This window comes from Ictalurus punctatus, chromosome 14, assembly GCF_001660625.3.
Source record: "Ictalurus punctatus breed USDA103 chromosome 14, Coco_2.0, whole genome shotgun sequence".
Lineage (NCBI taxonomy): Eukaryota > Metazoa > Chordata > Actinopteri > Siluriformes > Ictaluridae > Ictalurus > Ictalurus punctatus.
The window spans coordinates 8,867,586-8,882,585 of NC_030429.2; the positions used below are offsets into that span (position 1 = coordinate 8,867,586).

Here is a 15,000-nt window from a genome sequence, read left to right on the forward strand (position 1 = left end):
CAGACATGTACACACCTTAATCACACTATTAACATCGTGTGGGAGTTTTCACTACATTTTGTGGCAGGACACGTACACACACGGCAGTGCTCAACCGTTTAACAGCAAACAAGAGAGCACGGCTGTGTCCGAAACTGCGTACTTGCCTACTATATAGCAGGCGAAATACGTGTGTGTGTGTGTGTGTGTATCAATAGTAGAAGAAATACATTTATTTTGGCTACTGTATAGCAGGTAACTATTTGGTTTGGGACGCAGCCCACGCTTCAAGTAGTCGTCTATTTGAATGTATAGCAAGTCAAATAATTCGTTATTCGTAAAAATAAAAAATGAAACACCCAGAACTGTATACGGGACCATAACGAAAACCAACTGTATGTCGATACGTGAAATTCTGTAGGGAACGTCGGACGGCATGGGGATGTAATGACGCGTGCCGTTAATCAATCTATGTTCTATAACATGTAAAACGGGAACATGAAAGGAATATCCTAAAAACAACTCGTGTAAACACCTTAATCACAATATTGTCTTATTCAGAATAAGGTCACTAATTAGATTACTGCTGTCCATGTAAACATAGTCACTGACTCCCAAAATATGGAACAGATTCTGAACAGCTGAAACGAGTCGTCAGTAATTCCAGACTTACTTCCTGTACAAACCTACTTTATTTGGTAACACAAAACCCGCCTCTGGTCTTCACTGGCTGTTAACGAACAACGTGTACTTTGACCCGCCCTCAAACACTGCAGTTGAGGTTGTGTCCTGAAAGAGTTGGGTCTAGAAGACATGGGTGGCTGTGGCTCAGGTGGTAGAGCGGGTTGTCCGCTAATCGTAGGGTTGGTTGTTCGATTCCCGGCCCACATGACTTCACATACCGAAGTGTCCTTGGGTAAGACACTGATGATTCATTATTTATGTTTATGTATATATTTTCTACCAAGTTTTCCAACTGTGTAGTTTTGTGTTGTATATGTATACAGCTAGTGCACAGCCTGTTGGCCTCTGCTAACTGGTTAACTCGCATTATTGTCCAACTACATATAAACTTAACACTGAGAAATGTCCTGTTCTCATTGTGTTTGCGACGGTGGTTCAGGTTTTTCTTCCTCTGCATCATTATCGGACTCGTCTCAAATCGGTATGGCAAACCTGACATTATTAAGGATATGGTCAATTCGGATATGGTAGTGGGTGTTTCCTTTCTGACAGCGGTAGACCAATCACAACAGACTGGGATATCTAACCAATCAGAGCAGAGTATGCGCTCTGAACTGAGGAGTATAGAGTGAATGGATCATTCGTGTAACCAATTTGCCTTTGGATGCATGTAAACCTATTGTATGAGACCTTTAAAACAAAATTAGGCACGTTTCAAAACCATCATAGCTGCGCTTTAAGCAACTCGCACCAGTTTTCCTAACTCCTAGCACACAGTGGAGCATTTTGGATATAAACAAATTTATAAACTGAAGAAATTCATTTTTGTTGACTCGGGGTATCTGCTAAATCTAGCAGCGTCGCATTACGTGTGTTTGACGTCATGTGCCATCACCTAAGAAGCGGCTTTTACTTCCGGTTAATAAAAAAACCCCCGCTAGTGTTCCATTTGAGATGATGATGATGGTACCCTTCAAAAATTCATACACTAGATGATGGAGTACATAGCGTGTAGTGTAAGTGTATAGTACGTCATTTAGGACACTACTTTTGGTCTGTACTCTCTGAAGCGTGTTTTCGGAACAGAAGTAATGCGATGAGTGAGTAAAACTGACCCGTGCCGTCCACAGACCAACTAATCAATAATGAGATTCGTTGACCACGATTTTAATAATCGATTATTATCCATAATGCAGACATGTATACAGGAATGTTTCTGGAAAACAACTCCCTCGGCACTGAATATCATGGTGGACCGTATCACTGATTATCAGCACATCCCTTCTCTGGTGTTTCCTCAAGGACAAATGCACTGAATCCTTTGCTAAGCGTTGTTATGCGATACGAAGTACACCAGGCTATCACCCTCTCTTGCATGGATCATATTGTCACAGACTGTCATTTACTTGCATAGGTGTAAATGATTCATGCATTATTTATGAACAGCTGACTCGTGTATAATCTTAACACGAAGCCCGGAGCCATCGGTTCAGAGGAGGATACAGACTACAGGAAATGTGGCTTTCTGCTTTGTCTCTTTTTATTTTTTTTATTATTATTTTATCTTCTGGCGTCGATCATAAACCTGTATTTATGACATGAATCACATGGTTAGATGGCGCCGTTCATTCTGATCATGCTTCTCTCTTATCAACCCTTTAATTTTCCCTCTTTTACACACGCACACAGTGTTGTAATATGCTCTCTCTTGGTCTTGTGGTAATATTATTTCATTCCTCTTTTTTCTTTTTTTTTTTTTTTCTCTTTTATTCTTTCTGTAGAACCTAACTGTGATGGAGTCGCAGAATCTCACTGACGACCTCTCGCCAAAGAAGACGACAGTTTTTAAGGTTGGTGTGTATGGCCCTCATGGCCCTTGTTTAATCTGATTTAGCCGTTTAATGTGTGTAGATGCAGGGTGGATTTCCAAAAAAATAAAAAATTGAAGCAGCTACAACCAAACTCTCTCCAACCGCTTTAAAATGTTAGTAATAGAAAGAATGCTTGTTCTCAATAGTACAACCCTGGTTGTAGAGGGACTTTGTTTGTTTTTTTTGTTTTGTTTCCTACACCAAGTTTGTTGTTAAGAGGGGAACAAGACCGATCATGACATCTCAAACATCCTAAACTTGCTCAATCAAACTTCCTTAACTTCGGCTTCCTGTTCTAAAACGTCGTTAACACCCTGAAAACGTGACCCAGATTAGGGAAATATGGCAATATGTTACTGATATTGACATCGAGTCACTCCTAAGTATGGTGGTTCTAGGTAACTGACTAGACCATTTCATGTTATTGTTCCTCCTTTATCTTGTTGAAATGTTTTTTTAATTTATTTTTTAAAAACGCTGGACCAAAAAAAAAACCCCATCTAGAGTGACCTTTTGTTGGAAAAACATCAGTATAATTATATATGGTGAGGTGTGTGTGTGTGTGTGTGTGTGTGTGTCTATCTATATATGTGTGTGTATATGTGTGTGTGTGTATATGTGTGTGTATGTATATGTATGTGTGTGTGTGTATGTATATATATATATTATATTATATTATATTATATTATATTATATATATATATATATATATATATATATATATATATATATATATATATATATATATATATATATATAATATAATATAATATAATATAATATAATATAATTTTTTTTTTTAATTAAATCGGGTTAACCTTTTTTGTCTCCCATAGAAGAAATTTGTCTTGGGAAATCGAGAGAACATGGTTGACGTTACAATACACACGTACTGTACAATCAAACCACAATTGACATGCAATTACACCCAGATCTGTATAAATAGCCAAACATGCATACCATACAATAACCAAACATACACAAATGCCCTATACCTAATATTACCCAAATACCCTACACCAAGATATTTGACGACCACCCCCCCCCCCCCCCCCCCCCCCACCCCACACACACACACACACACACACGCACACTTCATCTCTTACTATTTAGTAATTTGATTGATTAATGGAAGTAAAGAAAATTTATACCTGTTTGGTAACGTGTACCTTCTGCCCATATGTATGTGTAATATGTATGTGTATGTATGATATTCTTGCCATATTGCACATCCCCAATCCAGATGAATTATTAAAAGTTTGACTCGGCAGTCCATACTGGATTTCACAGAATTTTTTTGTTGTTGTTGGTGTGGCCAAAAAGGCTTGGTCTCACTCCGGCTTTTATAAAAAATAAATAAATAAATAAATAAATAAATAAAAATATGGGAAAACTGTTTTGAATTAGCGAAAATTACAATTGCGTGAAAGTTTTGCATGGTCTGTCAGTGATGTTTGTTGGAAAACGAGACTTATTTTAGCTGTACTCGTTCGATGCATGTGAATCAAAGAGGGCTTTGGCTGAGCGCGTGTAATCTGCAGAAAATCTAACCTAGAATTGGAACTGTTTTTGCTGAACCATGTGTGTTTATGTGAATGTGTGTTATTCAGCTGGGAAATGGTACTCTGTCTGGCTCGAGGAAACGTCTGTCACGTGCCACCTTTGAGAAGGAGAAGGAGATGTGTATCCAGATGTTCGAGCAGTGGTCCGAGGCTGATCAGGTGGAATTTGTGGAGCATCTCATCTCACGCATGTGCCATTACCAGCATGGCCACATCAATTCTTACCTCAAACCCATGCTACAGAGAGACTTTATAACAGCCTTGCCAGGTACACACACACCCCTCTCTTAAATAAATCCCATAGTACAAAGAGACTTCTAATGCTCCCTGCTAGGTACACACATACTCCTACTTCCCAGTACTATAGAGATACTTCTTAATCCTGCTTTCAGAAGTGCACACACCTGCGCATACACTGTAATCATCAGGTGTCTTCACTAGTTAGTGTTTTTTCTGAGATTATTATAATTTTTTTTGTATGTTGCCTTGCACATACAAACAAACACAATATTTGTATATTTAAGAAGAATACTTGTATCAGCTATAATGTATGGTCCATCATCTTCTGAAAAACCTGTCTGATCTGTTGTGATTGTCTCTCCAGCGCGGGGTCTGGAGCACATAGCGGAGAACATCCTGTCCTTTCTGGATGCCCGCTCTCTGTGCGCGGCTGAGCTGGTGTGTCGCGAGTGGCACCGGGTCATCTCCGAGGGCATGCTGTGGAAGAAGCTCATTGAGAGGATGGTGCGCACTGATCCACTGTGGAAAGGCCTGTCTGAAAGACATCAGTGGTGAGCTGAAGGATGTGGATTGTCCATGGATTGCATTTTCTATGTTGCCCACAATCCTTATGTTGTACCAAAATGCTGTGCTGCAGATTTTATTCCTATCTAAAGAGCTGAGCACCACAGCTGGGATATAATCAGAGCTGAAACTTTTCGTGTTTGCAAACTTATACAGTCTCCTCTAGGGATGTTTCGATACTTGTCCGTACCAATACTTATATCAAAATTAGTATCCTACTTGGTGTTAAGCAATCGAGGACGTAATGGGATACATTATATTTAGCTCTGTTTATGATTTTCTGGAATTTAAGTCGGCCATGAACGGTGCTATCCGTCCTAAATAGTACCCGAGATTAGAATTAGCGTGTCCCAAATCGTGGTGTGTTGAAACGAGTATCCCAGAGGTGCCCAGATGGTCTACTGTTTCCGGTAAACTTTCTAAGTGTGGATCCTTGGACACTTTTTCGGATAATACTGCCCACAACTCCTTGAGCGAGGAAGGAGGAGCTTTGTGACCGTTTGCTTCGGTGAATTCAAGGACCCATTTTAGAGAGGTGTACATAAAATGCGGGAAAAAATAAATCAAGAGAATGGTAAATGAAATTATTTGGTATAAATTATATAAGGAATGAAGAAAAGCTGAACTGCAGCGAGGAGTGTGTTTACAGTGATTGTGTGTGTAACTAGGTGTAACAGCATTCTTGTCTGTTACATATGTTATGTTGGTATGTCCCAGTACTTGTGTACTCTTTTGCTACACACTCAAAAGTATGTACTTTTACTTCACAAATAGAGTACATACTTTCATACGTATTCAGTACATACTGCATAGTATAAGTAGGCGATTTGAGAGTCGGCAAGTTGTTTGTTTTTTTTAAACGAATATTTATTTTTTATACCAGTCAACACAAAATTGTTCCGTTAGTACAGCGTTGATGAAATGGGTCTAATACTGTCTACTTGGTTCGAATGAAAGTTCTCCCTGCACTATTGTAAAAGTTGCCGTTTCCTTAGTAGTATCATATCATTGAAAATCAGCATATTAAGTAAGCATATTAAATATGTGTCTAAATCAGTAGTGATCTGATTCTAATGACAACAATGCAGCAGAGCCACAATCTAGACACAGTGTAAACTCTAAGAGCTTATTTCAAGTGTTCTTAAAGCCATTGCACAGCATACTAACTATTAAATGAAAGACTATTTATGTTCAATCTATTAAATCTTTCCCACAGAGAACATTTGAGAGATGGCCTTGTAGACCAAACTGTCCTTTATCAGCATAACACTGGAAATGTATTTCCTGTTTGTACATAGTTCATCCCATGACATTTTAGATTGACAACAGAAGTGGCCCTATAATCGACCCTTGAGGAACATCATGCTTGACAGTAGCTAAGAAGGTCATTTACCATCCTGACTAATGTAGTCTGTGTTATAATGAGAAACATCTGATTGTTATTTTAATTCATTTTCTGACTAATAATGGTAACTATTATTATTACTTTTTTTTTCTAAAGAACCAGAAGGACAAATTGATGAATGAGGATTGCATTAAATCAAATGAAATCCGAAATACTTCATTTTGACCTCTGTTCAAGTTGTATGCATTTGAATTGCCTTTTCAAGAAGATTTAAACACTTCCTATTTATTGTGCCAAATAGGGCAACGGAAAAATCTTATACAAGCAATGCAATGCATGTACATAAAATAACTGTTTTGTTTTCCAGGGAGAAGTACTTGTTCAAGAACCGCACAAATGAAGTCCCACCCAACTCGTACTATCACTCACTCTACCCTAAAATTATACAGGACATCGAGGTGAGCATTTTTTATTATTATTGAGCATATGGGTCATTTCTAACTGTGTATCCTTTCTGATGGTAGTTTCTGTAGTAGTAGCTGTTTATACAGGGGGTGTAATTAAAAATGTCTCCTGGTCTTTGTCCTTTTATTTTTGTTGTTTGGGTGTGTGTTTAGACGATTGAGGCCAACTGGCGCTGCGGCAGACACAACCTGCAGAGGATCCAGTGCAGATCAGAAAACAGCAAAGGGGTTTACTGCCTACAGTACGACGATGACAAGATCATCAGCGGCCTCCGAGACAACTCCATTAAGGTGTGTGGGAGTGCGGTGTTGCTTTCACAGAGGAATATCTTATGTTTGTATTTAGTGTTATGTTAACCTACAACCGTGCAATCATCAGTACTAACATAATGAAATATTGCAGCGTTTACTAATACAGTGTCTCTCTCTTTCTCTCTGTCAGATCTGGGATAAGCACACTCTGGAGTGTCTGAAGATTCTGACCGGTCACACTGGTTCAGTTTTGTGTCTGCAGTATGATGAGAGGGTAATAGTGACTGGTTCCTCAGACGCTACTGTCAGGTATACATGACATTTTTGCAAATTATTATTAGGCAGGGGGCCCACAGTGGCTTAGAAGTTGGCACGTTTGCCTCGAACCTCCGGGGTTTGGGTTTCCAGTCCTGTCTCCACCCTCTGTGCACGGTGTTTGCATGTTCTCCCCGTGCTCCGGGGGTTTCCTCCCCCCAGTCCAAAGACATGTGTTGTAGGCTGATTGGCATTTCCAAATTGTCCATAGTGTGTGAATGTGTGTGTTTGTGCCCTGCAATAGGTTGGCACCCCGTCCAGGGTGTGCGCAGAGATCCCTGGGATAGGCTCTACGCTCCCTCATGACTCTGTGTAGGAAAAGTGGTACAGAAAATAGACCTTTGTTTCACCTTTTCATTTTGTCCACTGTCTTTTAGTCCTGTGTAACGCTATCTAAGTGTTATTTCATCTCTAAACCATTTATGTTTACTACATAAATCTTTTTTGTGGTCTAATAGAACTTAGATATAATAGAAGGATTTAGAGACAAATCATTCAGTCAGATACTCATGTACAAGTAGTTTTTTGTAGAAACACCAGTTAAATCTTTTTTGTTGTTGTTGGAATTTAAACTGTGTACTGTGTCTTTCATGCTTTCTATGATCACACTACAGCATGTTTAAATTGTTACAAGTAAATTAGACTTCACTGTTTTCCCTTCTCTCATTCTGGCTCAGGGTTTGGGATGCGAATTCCGGTGAGGTTCTGAACACTCTGATCCACCACAACGAGGCGGTCCTTCACCTGCGTTTCTGTAATGGCCTGATGGTGACGTGCTCTAAGGATCGCTCCATCGCAGTGTGGGACATGGCCTCTGCCACTGACATCAGCCTGCGTCGCGTTCTCGTGGGCCACAGGGCCGCCGTCAACGTCGTCGACTTCGATGACAAATACATCGTCTCCGCCTCGGGAGACAGAACTATAAAAGTAAAAATACAATGATGGCTTTAGTTTAGGTTTTTTGTTGTTGTTGTTTGGCAAAATTGTTGAAGTGATGGGTTGGTGTGTTTTGTAATTGTTGAACTTTTTAGTTAAATTAGTAGCAAAAATAGCATTTCATGATCTGAAGACGGGCTTTGATGAACTATTTTATACTAGATGTCGACTAATTTATAAAATTTGTAATATTTTATCATGTATAGTAAAAATAAACAGAGAAAGGAGTAAAATGTAAAAAATGTTATGTATTTTTTTTTTAATGTAATTGTGTATGATTTTATACACTTGTGCCTAAAGGTTTGCATACCCCTTGCAGAATCTGCTAAATCTTAATGCTGTTAACAAAATAGGTGAGATCATAAAAATCCCTTTTTAAAAAAAAAATTTTTATTTTATTTTTTTTTTTTTAAATTTGACCCCTGTCCTGAATAAGCTATTTCACATAACAGATGTTTACATATAGCCCACAAGACAAGATAATAGCTGAATTTATAAAAAAAAAAAAAAAAAAGACCCTGTTCAAAAGTTTACACACCCTTGATTCATAATACTGTGTGTCATTACCTGGATGATCCACGACTGTTTTTATGTTTTGTGATAGTTGTTCACCAGTCCCTTGTTTAGAAGATCCTGCAAGGGGTATGCAAACTTTTGGGCACAATTATATAGTCACTTGTGTGCAAGTTGCTAGAAAATGATTTAAATACTATAAAGGTTACATTAATGCAGTCCTGTTTTTTCCCCGCTAATTATTTATATTAGCTGACCTATTGTGCAGTGTTATTAGTTTATACTCTGGTCATTATTGTGACTGCTGTCCTGATGTTGTGTGTGTGTGTGTGTGTGTGTGTGTGTGTGTTTAGGTGTGGAGCACTAGTACCTGTGAATTTGTCCGAACACTAAATGGACACAAGAGAGGTATTGCCTGCCTCCAGTACAGAGACAGACTGGTGGTCAGCGGCTCCTCGGACAACACCATACGGTGCGTGTGCGTGCGCATGTATCTGCAGTGCATCTGGAATGTATTCACAGCGCTTCACTTTATCCACATTTTATGTTACAGCCTTATTCCCAAATGGATTAAATTAATTATTTTCCTCAAAATTCTATAAACAATACCCCATAATGACAACATGAAAGAAGTTTGTTTGAAGTTTGTTGTTGAGCCTTTGCTCAATACTTTGTTGAAGCACCTTTGGCACCAATTAAAACCTCAAGTCTTTTTGAGTATGATACTACAAGCTTGGCACACCTATTTTTGGGCAGTTTCTCCCATTCTTCTTTGCAGGACTTCTCAAGCTCCATCAGGTTTGATGGGGAGTGTCGGTGCACAGCCATTTTCAGTTGTAGAAACATCTCAAGGATGATCAGTGGAATTTTGAGTGCCATGGCAAAGGCTGTGAATACTTATGTACTTTTTTATTTTTTTATAAATTTGCAAAGATTTCGAACAAACTTCTTTCATGTTGTTATTTATGGGGTATTGTTTGTAGAATTTTGAGGAAAATAATGAATTTGATCCATTTTGGAATAAGGCTGTAATATAACAATGTGGGAAAAGTGAAGCGCTGTGAATACTTTCCGGATGCACTGTACTTGTAACAGAGAGATCATCATTTGGTGTATATATTCTGTTAAGAATTAGGTGGGTGAAAGGAATGTGTTTGTGTTGGCAAAAGAAATGTCTTAGATGGGAATATATTAAGGATAGATATCCTGTTATACCAGTGTATGTTTGTGTGTGTATGTCGTGCAGATTGTGGGATATTGAGTGCGGGGCATGTCTGCGAGTGTTGGAAGGCCATGAGGAACTTGTTCGTTGTATTCGGTTTGACAACAAGAGGATCGTCAGTGGAGCATATGACGGGTAACACACATACACACAGTGTGTGTATATCGTGTGTGTGTGTGTGTGTGTATATCGTGTGTGTGTGTGTGTGTATATCGTGTGTGTGTGTGTGTGTGTGTGTGTGTGTATAGGTGCAGCTCGAAAAATTTTACTATCATGGAAAAGTTTTTTTTTTTTTTCTTTATTTTAATTCATAAAGTGGAACTCATATATTCTAGTTTCATTACACATAAAGTAAACTATTTCAAGACTTTTTTTTTTTTTTTTTTTTCTTTTAATCTTGATGCTTACACCTCATGGAAATCAAAAATCCAGTATCTCAAAATATTTGAATAAAGAATTTATAATACAGAAATGTTGACATGAGAAAAGCTCTAATCAGCTAATTAACTCAAAACACCTGCCAAGGTTTCCTGAGCCTTTCATCTGTGTCTGGTTCAGTACACACAACCACAATCATGCTTAAAGTCCAGTGTGAAGTTTCCACAGTCAGTGATGATTTGAGATGCCATGTCATCTGCTGGTGTTGGTCCACTGTGTTTTCTCAAGTCGAGAGTCGATGCAGCGTCTACCAGGAGATTTTAGAGCACTTCATGCTTCCATCTGCTGACGAGCTTTATGGAGATGCTGATTTCCTTTTCCAGCAGGACTTGGCACCTGCCCACAGTGCCAAAACTACTAGTAACTGGTTTGCTGACTGTGGTATTACTGTGTTTGATTGGCCAGCCGACTCACCTGACCTGAACCCCATAGAGAATCTATGAGAGACATCAGACCCAACAATACAGACGAGCTGAAGGCCGCTATCAAAGCAACCTGGGCTTCCAGAACACCTCAGCAGTGCCACAGGCTGATCGCCTCCATACCATGCCGCATTAATGCGGTAATTCACGCAAAAGGATTAAAGCCCTGACCGAGTACTGAGTGCATAAATTAACATACTTTTTAAAAGGTCGACATTTCTGTATTATAAATTCTTCATTCTAATATTTTGATAGTGGATTTTTGATTTCCATGAGCTGTAATCAAGATTAAAACACAAAAGTATTGAAATATTTCACTGTGTAATGAATCTACAATATATGAAAGTTCCACTTTCTGAATTAAATTACAGGGGGGAAAAAAAAAAAAAACTTTTCCAAGATATTCACATTTTTTAAGGTGTGTGTGTGTGTGTGTGTGTGTGTGTACTAGCTATTAAACTTCACCAAATAGACTAATCTAGGAAGCTAATATCGATAGTTAATGTTTATTGAAAAAATTGGCTCGCTAATGATCCTGCACGTAGATAATATTTTTACATGGATGTTTCATGTACATAGTCTTTTCAGTGCATTTTTGTGTTCTCTCTCTCTCTCTCTCTCTCGCTCTCTAGCAAGATTAAGGTGTGGGATCTGCAGGCTGCTTTGGACCCTCGTGCTCCAGCCAGCACTCTCTGTCTGCGCACGCTAGTGGTGAGTGTGCAAGTGGTGAATAAATTAAACATTTATTCCATTCCATTCCTGAGGCTTCACTAGCCACAGCCTTCACGGGCCAGTGTCTTGCATCTCTCAGAACATGTTTCGGTGTCATCATAGGTCATAACTTATATGCACACATAATACTGTATTATACATAATACATAATACTGCACACGTGACATTTGTTGAGTCACTATCACTCGCTAGATTTCTCTTTCCTCAAGATGGATGCTGATCTAGAAGCAGCTATGTTTCTGGTGCTGCACAAAACAAGACTTCTCTTTGCTAAGATACATTACAAGTCATTCGTTTTAATCTGTGACCTCAAATGCTAACACATCTGGCTGTTGGTTTGTATTCAGACTTAAATTCATAAACGTACTCCTCGGCAGGAGCAAGAGTTTAGCCTGTCATGTTTCTACAAATCTTACGGAACCCTGGTCTCGTGAAATGAATTAAGGGATTGTCTAGAATCTAAGCCCGGGGTTATGAACTAGCAGACCACAGCCTGGATGCAGATGCAGCAGGGTATTTCAAACGGTTCACAAATACTGTACAGTAAAATACTGTAGTAGAACCGACCAAAAATTAATGAGAAATGGTCGCGGTTTAGCAAATCGTAAAATTTTTTGTAAAAGTAAGCGCTTTTAAAAAAAAAACAAACAAACAAAAAAAAAACATTAACCATTGTAGCAGATCTCTTTCTGTAGCAGATCCTCTCTTGTGGCTAATTGTGGCCAATATTTAAAACAAAAAAAATTCAAAAAAAAAATATTTGCCTTGCACCTCCAGGGTCGGGGGTTTGGTTCCAGCTTCCACCCTATGTGTGCGGAGTTTCCACAGTATGTTCTCCCTGTGCTTAAGGGGCTTCCTTTGTGTACTCTGGTCCCCCCCCGTCCAAAGACGTATTGTAGGCCGATTGGAATCTCTAAATTGTCTGTCGTGTGTGCAGGGTTTCCGTGGGTCCTTAAAAAGATTTTTAAAAGTTTAAAATCCAACTATCCGAATTTTACGCCTTAAAATGTCTTAAATACGATTTTGACAGGTCTTAAAAATCTGTTTGTATTATTCTTGGGTTAAGTTAACTTTACTTTTATAAAGTTCTAAACTTCAGTCTCGCTTTTAAACGTGTTCTTTGGGAAACATTTGTATTGATCATGGTGTTACAAAAAACTGAATCAGCCCGGTCAGAATTTATCACAAATAATTTGGGAACTCTGATTATCCTTCATACTTTGTTTGCCAATGAGGACATGAAATAGGTCTTCAATTGCATTCATAATTGTCTTAAAAATTTTACTTGTTGAATCCTGCAGAAGCCCTGAGTGGGTGTGGAATTGTGCCCGGTGATCGGTTGGCACCTTGTCCAGGGTGTCCCCTGCCTTGTGCCCCAAGTTCCCTTGAACAGGCTCCAGGCTCCCCCTGACCCTGTATAGGATAAGCCAGAGGTGTCCAATCTTATCGTGACAGGGCCGGTGTGGATGCAGGTTTTCATTCCAAGCAAGCAGAAGCCACACTTGAGTCTATTGAAAGCCAAGATCAACTGATTAAACAGGTGCAATCAGGTGTGACTCCTGCTTGGTTGGAATGAAAACCTGCATCCACACCGGCCCTTTGCAGACAAGATTGGACAGCCCTGGGATAAGCAGTAGAGAAAATGGATGGACTTGCTCTCTCTGGTCTGATTAACGAAGTGCCGAGTTGGCTTGTTTTAAAAATTGATGATGAAAACAGAATGTTGGAAGAGAAATATGCATTTATTCTCTGGTTCATATTCAAAACAAGTCTCTTCTGTTCAGAGTCCAATAGCGCTAGTCAAAAGTGACCACTTCAGATTGAATGAATCATTAATCATGAAGCCTTAAAGGTAGCTGCTGTTGCCGTTTGGTCATGTGTATCGGTCATCAGGTTCTTTGTAATCAAGGAAAATTTAGACCTTCGCAAATTTTATTTGGATAGCTTTGGTCTAGACCAAGAAAGTTATGCTGAAGCTGTATTAAAATGAACTGATGACTGAACCCAAAAATTTAATTAGAGTAATTTTCGCAGTTTTGTAAAGTTAAGTCCTTTCTTTGTAATTCACCAACACATCAGGAGGAATCAGTAGATATTCCTATTGGTTTTATTTTATTTCCTAAGCCATTCTTCCGTCATTTGTATAAATGAATGAACCACATGCTAACTACCTCGTAACTAAATCATTAGTCTCGTTCATTACCTTGCTTATGCTTGGTGTATGTTTTTCCCAGTTGCCTCACAACCTTACCTGCTTGAAAAGCAAACAAATCAAATGTTAATTTTGCCATGAACATTTGAACACACTAATGCACAGAGCTCAAATGCCAGGTGCCTTTAACAAAGGACAGCTTTTTCTCAGGAGCCAGCAAAATGCAGTCTATGTAGGGAGCTGCCTTCTGATTGGAACATGGTTGGTCATCTAAAGGCATGTGGAACTGCTTTGTTTTAATAACCTGAATAACTCCATGTCTTGTCATCATCATTTTCACCATCTTTCACTTGGCATGTGCTTTCCTTTTGGTGTGTGTTGTAATTTTGTGCTATCGTTGCTACCTTTTTGCAGGAGCACTCTGGCCGTGTGTTCCGGCTACAGTTTGATGAGTTCCAGATCATCAGCAGTTCCCATGACGACACAATCCTTATATGGGACTTCTTGAATGTCTCCCCCAACGGACAGCCAGACGGAGTCCCACATGCAGCCAGATCGCCCTCGCGCACCTACACGTACATCTCCAGATAGCGGGTACACACACACCCACACACACCCACACGTAAATCTCCAGATAATGGGTACACACACACCCGCACACCTACATCTCCAGATAGGGGGTACACACACACACACACACACACACACACACACACACACACACACACACACACACACACACACAGGTACATCTCCAGATAGTGGGTACACACACACACACACACACACACACACACACACACACACACACACACACACAGGTACATCTCCAGATAGTGGGTACACACACCCACACACACACACACACACACACACACACACACACACACACAGGTACATCTCCAGATAGTGGGTACACACACCCACACACACACACACACACACACACACACACAGGTACATCTCCAGATAGTGGGTACACACACCCACACACACACACACACACACACACACACACACACACACACACACACACACACAGGTACATCTCCACATAGTGGGTACACACACCCACACACACCCACACCCCTACACGTACATCTCCAGATAGCGGGTACACCCACACCCCTACACGTACATCTCCGGACAGCGGGTACAACCACACACACACACACACACACACACAAACACACCTACACGTACATCTCCAGATAGCGGGTACACCCACACACCCCCCTACACGTACATCTCCAGATAGCGGGTACACACACACACACCCCCTTACAAGTCCGTCTCCAGAGAGCGGGTA

General features: G+C 39.8%; 1 protein-coding gene across 3 annotated transcripts in view; it reads left to right on the forward strand.

Moving 5' to 3' along the window:
* Window positions 1-15,000, forward strand: part of fbxw11a (F-box and WD repeat domain containing 11a) — a 73,719-nt gene that overhangs the window by 13,159 nt on the left and 45,560 nt on the right. For 2 of the 3 annotated variants that reach the window (XM_017485562.3, XM_017485561.3), the window contains 11 exons: window positions 2,445-2,513; window positions 4,145-4,364; window positions 4,701-4,887; window positions 6,613-6,703; window positions 6,863-7,000; window positions 7,152-7,270; window positions 7,954-8,203; window positions 9,079-9,197; window positions 9,972-10,082; window positions 11,440-11,518; window positions 14,106-14,285. In XM_017485562.3, the coding sequence (XP_017341051.1) occupies window positions 2,445-2,513; window positions 4,145-4,364; window positions 4,701-4,887; window positions 6,613-6,703; window positions 6,863-7,000; window positions 7,152-7,270; window positions 7,954-8,203; window positions 9,079-9,197; window positions 9,972-10,082; window positions 11,440-11,518; window positions 14,106-14,282 (1,560 nt within the window). In that variant the 3' untranslated portion in view covers window positions 14,283-14,285. Of the gene's footprint in view, window positions 1-771; window positions 896-2,444; window positions 2,514-4,144; window positions 4,365-4,700; window positions 4,888-6,612; window positions 6,704-6,862; window positions 7,001-7,151; window positions 7,271-7,953; window positions 8,204-9,078; window positions 9,198-9,971; window positions 10,083-11,439; window positions 11,519-14,105; window positions 14,286-15,000 lie in introns of those variants that run through there. The other variant, XM_053685758.1, reaches the window with a different exon arrangement.